Source organism: Delphinapterus leucas, chromosome 13 (genome assembly GCF_059928025.1).
Source record: "Delphinapterus leucas isolate spDelLeu-1000000601 "Yukka" chromosome 13, BTC_Dleu_Yukka2, whole genome shotgun sequence".
NCBI classification, from domain to species: domain Eukaryota; kingdom Metazoa; phylum Chordata; class Mammalia; order Artiodactyla; family Monodontidae; genus Delphinapterus; species Delphinapterus leucas.
Genome location: NC_143141.1, coordinates 69,685,989 through 69,698,140, shown reverse-complemented (window position 1 = coordinate 69,698,140; position 12,152 = coordinate 69,685,989). Strand labels below are relative to the sequence as shown.

At 40.2% G+C, this 12,152-nt stretch overlaps 1 protein-coding gene across 1 annotated transcript in view; it reads right to left on the bottom strand.

Moving 5' to 3' along the window:
* CAPN14 (calpain 14) overlaps positions 1-6,464 on the bottom strand; it is a 49,449-nt gene extending 42,985 nt beyond the window's left edge. Inside the window, exons 1-2 of the mRNA XM_089922496.1 lie at positions 6,452-6,464; positions 1,219-1,378 (exon numbers count right to left, since the gene is read on the bottom strand). Coding sequence (XP_089778622.1) covers positions 1,219-1,378; positions 6,452-6,464 — 173 coding nt within the window. The remainder of the gene's footprint in view (positions 1-1,218; positions 1,379-6,451) is intronic.
* Between the last annotated feature and the right edge of the window lie 5,688 nt (positions 6,465-12,152).

Here is a 12,152-nt window from a genome sequence, read left to right as displayed (position 1 = left end):
GGAGATCAGCTTGGTGCTCTGTGACCACCTAGAGGGGTGGGATAGCGAGGGTGGGAGGGAGACGCAAGAGGGAAGAGATATGGGGATACATGTATATGTATAGCTGATTCACTTTGTTATAAAGCAGAAACTAACACACCATTGTAAAGCAATTATACTCCAATAAAGATGTTTAAAAAAAAGAAAGAAAGAAAATGTGATCCATGACCACACGTAAAAACAGACCTAGAAATAAGAGAGATATGATGGAATTAGCAGATAAGGACATTAAAACACCCATTATAAATGCGCTTCATGTTCTCAAGGATGTAAAGGGAACTATGGACATGATGAAGAGAAAAGTGAAAGATATTCTCAAATGGTATCTCTAGTATTAAAAAATATAATATCTAAAATGAAAACCGCTCTGGGTGAGACTAACAGCAGATTAGACACTATGGAATAAAGCCCATCATTTTATTTAATCCTCATCACACATCTGGCTCAAAGAAATTAAAAAGTTTGCCTAAGATCACACAGCTACCAAAATTAATTTAACCCGTCATTTTTCTCAAAGACAAGCACTTGTTTTCCTAAACAAACCACTACCAACAACGTTATGACGCTATATTTCTACAACACTTTAAATTTTATATAAATCGGGCTTCCCTGGTGGCACAGTGGTTAAGAATCCGCCTGCCAATGCAGGGGACGCGGGTTCGAGCCCTGGTCCGGGAAGATCCCACATGCCCAATTAAGCCGGTGCGCCACTGAGTCTGCACTCTAGAGCCCACATGCCACAACTACGGAAGCCTGCGCGCCTAGAGCCTGTGCTTCGCAACAAGAGAATCCACCGCAACGAGAAGCCCAAGCGCTGCAACGGAGAGTAGCCTCCACTCGCTGCAACTAGAGAAAGCCCAAGCGCAGAACGAAGACCCAACGTAGCCAAAAAAAAAAAATTTATATAAATCTTTGGATGCCATTTTTCCACATAGACCCAGTCCCTCCGACAATTCTCTTTATTAATGTATAATAAATAGAGTGTAGTACATTCTATCAGGAGTAATATTCCACTTATTTTTCTGAGCCTTCATTTTTTCATCTGTAAAAATGATTAAGTGATAATGCATATGTGAAAATGTCAAAAGCACGCATTTGAATTTGTGTGCCAAAGGCAGCCTCCTTTGCAGCCTTTACCTACCCCGTCCTCACCCCTCCCAGCCAGTCTCAGAAGTTCACCTGTCACTCCAGTCTCCTTTCCATTCCACTCTTCCCCAGGGGTTCCGCAGCTTGACTAGGTACGCAGGTCCATGTTTGGAGGTCGCCTGTATAAAATGAGAACCAGTCCAGGTGGCTGGGCCGAGTGCCAACAGCAAATGTTGCAGATATCTGGGTGAGATTCATGCCTGCAGATGAGACCTTGAAATGAACGATCAAAGGCCCTGGGAGCTGGTAAGAGGAGAAAATGGCTCTGCTGCTCACTAGCTGTGAGACCTAAGGGAAGTTACTTAACCTCTCTGTTCCTTTTCCTGATCTGTAAAATGAAGCCAATAGTCACATCTACTGCGATGAGTTGAATGGGTACCCTCCTCCAAAGATACGTTTACCTAGAATCTGTCAATGTGATCCTATTTGTAAAAAGGGTCTTTGCAGGTGTAATGAAGTTAAGCATCTTGGGATAAAATCACTCTGGATTAGGGTGGGTCCTAAATCCAATGACAAGTGTCCTTACAAAAGAAGAGAAGGGGAAAGACACAGAGGAGAAGGGTGTGTGAAGATGTAGGCAAAGACCGGAGCTATGCATTCCAAGCTGAGGAATGCTGGGAGCCACCCTAAGCCGAAACAGGCAGGAAGGATCCTCCCCTACAGCCATTGGAGTGAGTACGGTATTAAGGACACATTGATTTCAGACTTCTGCCTTTAAGAAACACTGTGAAAAATAAATTTCTCTTGTGGCAATTTGTTATGGCAGCCCTAGGACACCAATACACCTACTCATAGGACTGTTGTGAGGATTGAGCTAACATTGGTAAAGCAGTTAGGACAGTATTTATCACATATTAAGTGCTAAATTTTGTTAAATACATTTGTTAAATAAATATAAAATCATAAACATAAATATTTTTAAATATAAATTTTATCTCAATATGAAAATAAAAGTTCTTGACACACACAAACATGACTGATGGAGATCTAAGAGAAAGAAGAAATCAGGTGCGAATGGAGTTGAAAAAGTCTGAAACAGAGTTAAAGGGAATTGGAGGACTTTGGGGAAGTCACATTTACACTTACAGCCAAATAAACCTGGGGTTTGAACCCAACTCTAACCATTTACTGACTCAGTTTTATCATTTCAGTTTTATCATCTACAAAATAGGGATAATATATACTTTGTAAGATTAGCGGGAAAACTCAACTATTCATTTCGTAATGAATACAAAACATTTAGTCCAGTGGCTGGTCCATAATAAGCACTCAGTAAATTGTGTTAAAATAGTAATTAAAATTATTCCGTAATGATTGAATTTAGTGCTTACCAAGAGGTCTTTGGGAAACTCTCACCCCTGGGACTGAATGTGAGCTGCCTGTCTACAGGATACCCAAGGGAAGCTCAGACTGGAGATACGAGTGTTTAGGATTATTGGCATACAGATGGTAACCGAAATCTTGCAAGTGGGTAATAGCACAGTGGTAGATTGGTTGTTTTTGCCCTCGCAGGGAACAGTCCTCCAATTATAATTTTTAAAATTTCAGCTCCTTAAGTTATCCATAATACAACACAGTGACTGGCTCCCTGACTGTTAACCATACCATGTCAGACCACATCTGGGTTTATCAATCAGTTCACCTACACTTCATAAAAACTGTGGCACGTGCCCTGCTCTGCCTCGTTCTGGGTACTAAGCTTCTGTTCCGCTCTCTGGGAGAATCATGACACTTCGAACTGTCATGCAAACAAAGTAAGTCATGTGTGTGAGAGCAGCTAGCATAGCGCCAGCCACGTAACAGGCTTCCAGGCAGCAGTGATTATCCTCATCTCCTACGCTTGTGTGCATGTGGCTCAAACCTTATAATTATTTTTGGCACCTACATCTTAGTGTTGACTCACATTGAGTTTGCTGTCAATTCAATCTCATGTCTCACATGTTAAAACACGTGAGTTCTGTCCCATCCTGCAAAAGGAAACCCTTTGAGAAGATCCTGGACTGAGCTTCAGTATCCTTGTGGCTATCAGTAGATATCATTTTCCAAACCTACTGTTCCTCCTGTGGTCTCAGTTTCTATTCACAGCACCACCCAGGCTTCTCAGAAACACTCAGAGCACGTAACACAAATATGTAATTGTGTATGTAGGATTCTATATACACACAAATACATATATCTGTCAAATCTAAGAGGATGCTATATGCCAGATGCTAAGAATACTTTTTTATCTGACCCACCCCCCCAAAAAAGAAAGCACTGAAAAAGATCACAACTCCCAAGCCAAGGAGGTGAAAGAAAGAAGAATCCAGATAGGTATCAGAATAGCACTGACATGGTGAACAAAAAAAGAAGGCTCCTTTTTAAAATTTCAACATTGTTTTGAAAATTCTGGCAAAATATGAAATACAATTATAAACCTAAATAGTATTAATAAAGAAGAAAAACACTAGTTGATCCTCATTTAACTGGAAAACTAAGAATGAACTAAAAAGTACTGTATGAATGAGTATTAAGTAAAAAAACTATACATTAGATAAATACTTTTTAAAGTAATGGCATTCCTATATATAGCAATAAGCAGTTAGAAATTATCATAATAGAAATATCTTTCATAGTAACAATAAAAATATAAAATAACTGAGAATAATCTTAAAGGAAATTTTTTTACCTATCTGTAAACTACAGAAAGTTTACACGAATGTAAAAGAATAAGTGGAAAGCTGTATCATTTCCTTGGATTGAAAATTTAAATATTAAGAAGATGTTAATTCTCCAAAAATTAATTTATAATTTTATTGAGATTCTGATAAAAAAATATCCCAATGATCTTGTTTTGTGGGGGAGGGGAGAGATGAGGAGAAGGTAATTGACAAAACATCTTCAAAATTGATCTGGATGAGTAAACACAGAGACATAAGATTAATGTCCTTATTGTAAAAACAAGGAAACTTTTTCAAAACAATGAGAAAAACGCAAAATGTTTTTAGAAAAATGAAGGATAAACAAAAATAGACAGTCACAGAAGAAATATAAATGGCTAATAAACAAATGAAAAATTTCAAACTTTTTTGTAATAATATATACACTCATTTTAAAAAATGAGATATTTTCCAGTTCCCAAATTGGTGAATTTATTTAAATAATAACATACGGTGTTGGGGGAAAAAATAAAACCCTAGGAACTCTAACATCCCTGCAATAGGGATATAAACTGTTGTACCTCTTTTGAAAAGCAATTTGGTGGTAAGTATCAAAAGAATTAATAATGTTGCCAATGGTTCCATTTATAAAATACATATTAAGTAAATAAAACCATGGATGAAGAATTATGTACAAAGGTGTTCATCTTTCAGTGAAACAGAATAGATAACTCTGAAATAAAGCTTTTATTATTGTTGGCAATAATTCTGCCAATGACTTACATGTTCGTTATTTAGTGCGGCTAATTAAATTAAGGAATTTCCATAGAGTTGGATATTAGCATTCATTCCAATTAATTATTTGAATAGTTTTCCAGGATATGTGAAATACACATGGTATAATGTTGACTGGGGAAAAGGCAGAGGATAAATAAATACATATTGACAGAAATAAGACGGAAACTAAATTACCTGCAAACTTCATAATTACTTTTCAATTAGAAGGAACAGAAGATTTTGAGAAAGAGAGAGAGAGAGAGAGGAGGAGGGGGAAGACAACAAGAACAAGAAGAAAGTGAGACTAAGAGATTGTTAAAACATGTTAGTAAGGGAGAGTGAATATTCATACCAGATATTAAGATGTATCATAAGATTACAGTAATTTAAATGGCATGTTACTAAAAATAGACACAGCTCGCTGAAACAGGATAACTCTGAAATAGGGTTATCCTATTTCAGTAATTTATAATAATGTGTCTTTAAGAAGACTTGACAAATCAAAAGAGAATGGAAGACTATTCAACAGAGAACTGGTAAAGAATCTGGAAATAATTTTGAATACATCACCACTCCACAACTTTATACCAAAAAAAAAAGCTAATGATGAATTTTAAAGTTACATATAAAAGTTTCAAACTAGAGAACAATTTCAAGAAAATAAAAACTCAAATTCTTGAGCAGGAGAACTCTAAGTTTAATGTAGTAATGGGAGAAATCATAAAGAATAAAACCAACAGCTTTGGGCTTCCCTGGTGGCGCAGTGGTTAAGAATCTGCCTGCCAATGCAGGGGACACGGGTTCGAGCCCTGGTCCGGGAAGATCCCACATGCCGCGGAGCAACTAAGCCCGTGCACCACAACTCCGCGGAGCAACTAAGCCCGTGCACCACAACTACTGAGCCTGCACTCTAGAGCCTGCGAGCCACAGCTGCTGAGCCAACGTGCCTAGAGCCCGTGCTCCACAAGAGAAGCCACTGCAATGAGATGCCCACGCACCGCAACCAAGAGTAGCCTCCACTCACCATAACTAGAGTATGCCCGTGTGCAGCAACGAAGACCCAAAGCAACCAAAAGTAAAAATAAATAAAATTAAAAGAAAAAAACCAATAACTTTTCCTATAAAACAATTTTAAACTCAGTAAGCAAAAAAAAAATTTTATAATCAAAATTGAGAAGCAAAATACAAACTAAATAAAATAAAAATAAATACAGTTTTTAAATGGAGAAAAATTGAGACATAGCTGCTGAGTAGCAGACTTTTAAAGACAGGAGCAGGCTCTGCTTCTTCAGCTTCCACTGTTGTGTGCTTTTGTATTTTTAAATAATGCCTGCTCCGATCTTCTGCCTTTATCAGTTTCCTTCTGCTGGTACACATTTTGTGATGGTCATAGCCTTATTGCTTTACAATCATTAGCCAACTGCAGGCAATTCACATTTCCAGTCTCTCTGCCCATCGAGAGCCACTTCCCTAATGAGTCAAGTTTGGGGCCTGCTTCAGCACTGAGCTAGATTTCAAGAGAAATGACAGCTCAGCCTTCCTCATCAAGAAGCTTCGTCTACCTCCCCCAGTGGCGAGACAGGCAAGATTTACCATCTAGGAAAGATGCTCAAGACTTGTCCTTGTTCCAGGGTCCCTCTGGATTCCTGTGCTTTTGTCGTTTCACTGCTTTGTTACTTTTATTATCCAAGGGGGGTTGTTTAGTGGGATGGTGCAATCAAGGTACTGCCTACAGGGACAGATTGATATGTCTGGGATTGGGACCAAGAACTTGCTTCTGGTTTTGCTTTCATCAGGAAGCTCGGAGCCACACAAGCTGCTCACTTCTAAGGAGCACTGGGTGAGCTCACCTCCCCCCGACATGATCGCTGCTGCACCAGCCACCTGCCCCTTCTCCTCCTATCTACTGCCTCAAGGGTTAAATTATTTTTCAGAATTCAGGAGATTTTGGAAAGCTGCCTCACACCTTTTTTGGATTGATGGGAAAGGAGGTAGGATGATAGATAGCTCCACAGAGGATGCCTGTGGGGGCAAAGCTTTCGACCTCTCTGTGTGAGCGTTCCTCTCGTATCTTCACTTTCAGCACTGCTGTGAGGACCAGATGCTACAAGGGCAATGCCCACCCTCTAGGAACACAAGTGCTATGAAAGCAGAGACTGATAATGAAGGTGATGATGGAAGGTTTTCTAATTATAGCTCACATCTTGTAATTACAAATGTCTTGCCTTTGGGAGATGAGGTTCTCAGAGAGGAAACTGAGCTGTAGGGGCTCAAGAAGCAGACACTTTAATAAAACCAGACATCCACCACTGCCTCCCATAGTGTGGGCTTTCTTCCTTGTGATATTGGACTTTTCCGGTGAGCTCACCCCTGGTAACCTAAGGATGAGATTCTCTTTCTGCCCACAAGAGCTGCTGTGTATGACAGATGCACGTCCCAGTAATTAAGTATCAATAGGTGTGGCAGTAATGGTATGAACAGGGCAGGCTGTTCAGGGACAGCTGGACAACTGGACTCAGCCTGTTACTTCATCTCCTTTTCTGTTTATAAATTTCCCGAGTACAATTTCCTAATCTCCTTATTTTTATTCCAGACTTGCCTTTCTTTGTATGCATTCAGTTTTCATTCATTCAAGGGGAAAGTACAGTAGTTCAAGTAGAAAGAACAGAAGTTCACTTTCCCCTTGAATGAATGAAAACTGAATGAACAAAAGTGAACTTACATGCCATATGTATGTGTGTATATGTATATATATATATACACACACATATATATACATATATGTAATTACGTCTATAGATAGATAGATATTTGTATAGAGATTATAAAATGGTATTAGGTCCTTAACCTACACTGTGTCAATTTATCCCCACGACAGCATTGTGCAGTGTCATTCTTAGACCGGGTTTCACATATGAGAATATTGCCATAAGAAGAGGTTAAACAGCTTAATCTAGTTCTCAACAAGAGGAACTGGCTGAGCTGATGCATCTTCCCCTTCAGTGGAGCTCAACAAAACGAGTAAACTATGGTGTACTCGCCAGGCTGGGAGGGGCCCAAGCTCTAGGGTTGTGGACACCTGGGCCACCACTTGAACCGTCCTCCTGACTCCTCTAACCTCCCCAGGTTAGGGCCAGGGCTCAAGCTTTTTTCTATTCCAAGTTGCCACTGCAGTTTTCACCTTCTTCTCCCTCTACTTCTGGCCAGACTTTGGTGGTCTTAGTGAGAAAGGGAAGAAAAAGAAGGAAAAAGCCCAATTTCATAGCGTCACCCTCAAGGGCCTATAGCGAAGGCCACACATTCCACTACTAGCAGTTGTGCTTCTTGGAGCCCATGAGCCACCCTCAGTTAAGATACAAATGAACTGAAAAAAGTTACTCACTGACCAATGACATGCTAGCTTATTAAATATGTCCAGAACACAGGGCAGTGCCCACATAGTGAATAACAATAACAGTGATTATTATAGTAAGAGCTAACAGTGTATACTGAGCACTGTCAACTGACCAGGCAGTCACTGAGAAATCAACATGCATTGTCTCCATTCATTCTCAAAAAACTCTCACTCACGATGGAGCTGAGGCTGGGAGACTGAAGCCACGTTCCTGAGGTCGCTAAGGATGTGTAGGCCCAGGGACTCTATCTACTGCAGGTTGTCTGCCTGGGAACCTCAGGGTAACAGACTATAGGAGCCACGTGGTGGGCTTAGGAGAAGCACCTGGTAGGAGAGAGGCCGCTAGGAGCCAGCGGGAACTGAAAGCGAATGCCGCTGACAGAATGTTGAGTAGGAAAAAAATTAAGTTCCAGGGGACTACTTGTAGCAGGATATGCTTTTTACAAAGTTCCAGAGCATGAAACCTCAACAATATGCTATTATTAATGATAACATTAATTTAAAAACCAAGGGAATAAATTCCAGGTAGTGGCTAGCTCTGGGGCTGGTGGGGCACAGGATAAAGGAGGGACACATAGATACATGCAAATTATTGCTAATTTTTCCAGTTCTCGGATTGGCTGATAGGTTCACCAGGGGTTCGTTGTATTATTTAAAAGTGTGTTCAATAAAAAAAGAAAAAAATGTAACAAAAAAGCCAGGTATAAGGAGTTTGTCTTGAACCACGATTATGAAAAAAAATCTAATTTTGTGTATCTAAGGACCAGATATTTTTTATAAAGGATAGGGGGAATAATAAGTAAACAGCCAAGTACTCATATTCAAGGTTAAGAAATAAAACACTGCGAATATATAGTTGAAGCCACCTTTGTCCCCATCCCCAACTTCACTTCCGTCCTTAGTCCCCAGAGGACATTGTTTTCCAGATCGTTTTCTATTCCCTTACTTTTTAAAAACTTCTGAGCATCAGGAACAACAGGGAGTGTTTTCTGCATAATTTAAAACTTTAGAGAAGTGGTATTTATTATGCTTTGCATCACAGCCTACCTTGGGCTTTATTTACCCAGCACTGTGTTTTGGCATCAGATCCAGTGTCCTCATTTTCACGTTGGTATAGTACTATATTATTATATGAAATTAATTTTGTTATATGAACATGGCACAATTTATCCACTTTCTTGGTGAAGAAAATTTCATTGTTTATAATATTTTGCTGTTGCAAACAATGCTGCCCTCAACATACTTATCTCCCCATGCACCTGCACGTGGGCAAGAGTCTCTCTAGATAACAAGTAGGCATGGGACTGCAAGGTAGATGGAGGACACACACACCTTGAGCTTTGCCAGGTAATGCCAAATTGTTTCCTAAGGCATTTATGACAATCTACACGTCCACCAGTGACTAGTGAGAGTTCCCATTGCACCACATTCTCACCACCACTTGTTATCAACCAATGTTTTTCTTTTTGGCCATTTTGGTGGGTGTGAAGTTCTATCTAACTGTGGTTTGGCATTTCTCTAACTACTGATGAGGTTCGACATTTTTTCCTGTGTTTATAGGGTAGAAGTCATGTAGCCTCTTTTGGAAAAGGAATCTGTCTTCTGCTAATATATTTTTTTCTGTTGGACTGTTTGCCTTTTTCTTACAGATGTGCAGGTATTAATTACATATTTTGGATGCTCTTTGGTTGGTTTTATGTATTGCAAATATCTTTTCACTATCTTTTGTATCTTCAGTTGAATAACAGTGACTTAGGTTTACTATTGCCAAATGTATTTCATTTGCCATTTGTTCTTTTGGTGTCTTATTGAAGGAATTCTTCCTGACCTTGTTGTAATATATATATGCATTCTCTGTTACAACCTCTGTATATATCAGGTTTCCACATGTCCTGACTATTTTACTGGGTCACTGTTCTCTTGATCTATCTCTACGCTAAACCTCACCACCTTAACCACTGCAACTTGATAATGACTTCTACTATGGCAAGTTCCCTTCGCCTAGTTGTTGCTCTTGCTGTTGATATTGTCTTCTTTTATTCTCCTCCTTCTCCCTCCCTCCTCCTTCTTTTTTTTTTTTTTTTTTGCGGTACGCGGGCCTCTCACTGTTGCGGCCTCTCCCGTTGTGCAGCACAGGCTCCGGACGCGCAGGCTCAGCGGCCATGGCTCAAGGGCCCAGCCGCTCCGCGGCGTGTGGGATCTTCCCGGACCGGGGCACGAACCCGTGCCCCCTGCATCGGCAGGCGGACTCTCAACCACTGCGCCACCAGGGAAGCCCTCCTCCTCCTTCTAATCCTCCTGTACCTTCCTCTCTTTTTCTTTCTTCTTCTGGGATACCTTAGCTACTCTTGGACTATTTATTGTTCTACGTACATTTTAGAATCACCATGTTAATTTCCATGGAAAACCCCGTTCAGATTTTAATTCTATCTATTATTGAATCTGGCAATTATGCTATAAAGAATTCACATCTTTGTGACATGAAATCTTTCCATAACTGAACACGGTATGTCTCTCCCACTTATTTAGAACTTCTTTAATGTTTTTCCATTAAGTTGTATTACTTTTCATCTAAAGGTCTGTACATCTTTTGTCAGATTTATCCCTATGTTTCTATTTTTTGTAAATGATTTATTTTTTTTTAATTCTCTCTTGTAACTCGTTATTGTTAGTATATAGACATGCTGCATCATTACTTGGTTCCTTTATTTAAAAGATAGATTTCCCAACTCTTCACGACTGAGAGCTAGAGTTAGATGTGTCAACATGTACTCGATAAGTTAAATATTCAGGGCTGACATTTAGTTGTACACAATACCATGGCTGTACTAATTACTAAAATATTGAAATATTTCCACAAAGGAACCCCTGACTTCCCCACCAGCACCCTGGCAATCCTGACCTCTCCCCCTCAACAGACCCAGACCTTCCCAACTTCCAGACACTACTAATGAGGTTTAACATCTTTTCTTATACTTTTAGGACATGCTTGTAGCCTCTTTTATAAAAGGAATTTTTGTGTCTTTTGCTAATTTTTTTCTGTTGGAATTTTTTTCTTATTAATATACAGGCATTAATTATATATTTTGGATACACTTTTGTGGGTTTTATTATTGTAATATCCTTCACTGTCTTTTGTATCTCTACAAAAAAGGGCCTTAGGCCCTGCTTCACTGAGAAGACAGACGTCTGTTCTGATTGCTCCATTCCCATGCCATGTGAGTTGTTAAATATTTTGAAAGTTGCCTCTTATGCTCCTATGCCAGTGCTAACTTAACACCAAGGGTGAAATATTAATCTGAGTGATTTCTCAACCAGGGGTGCAGAGAGCTCAGAAAGAGGCGATCAGCTCTGGGGTTCAAGTAGGGAGTCAGGAGATTTGAGCTGTAGCCAAGGAGATCGGAGCCAGCACCCACCTCTGACAATCCCCACTCGAAACCCTGCAGCTCACCACGCTCCTCCCCTTGGAGTTCCCATGGGCACCTCGACCACATGTTTCAGACTTTAAATGCTAAGTCTGCTCTCTTCCCGACTCCCCTAATTGGTGGAACAGTGGCTCCAACCATCTTGTCCCCTACAGTAGAAAATTCAGAATTATCCTAGACTCCATCTTACCCTTATTATTGCTTACCAAGATCTGTCAATTCTATGTCATTAAAAAAGAAAAAAATCTCTTGAATATGACTTTTTCCCGGCCCGATTACCCCAACTCCTACATTTTTGAAGTTTCCTAATCAGTCTCTTGGCCTCCAGCCTCTTTTGCTTCTCCAGCCCCTCCCCTGCACGGCTACCAGCATTAGCAGTCCCACCTGGCCCACTAGCCTACTCTGCTTCCTCGTCTGTGGAGGGGAGTATATGGGAGCCATCTGCCTTGGCAGGAGAGAATATTTTGTCACTGATGCTGATGAGAATGGTGAGAATATAAAGTAGATTGACTTTGAGTTGGTTTTATTGTTGTGTTTAAATTCCCTGTAGACAAATACACCCCTTTTTGCCTACACCTGGCCAGCTGTCATCCCCTTCTCCTTGGCATGACACTGGAGACATGATCTGCCTCATAGAGCTGCTGCGAAGGTTAAATGAAACAATACTCGCTGGGAACGTAGCCCAGGCCCCTGCCCATGGTGAGTGCTCAGTCAATGTTAACAGTTGTCTGC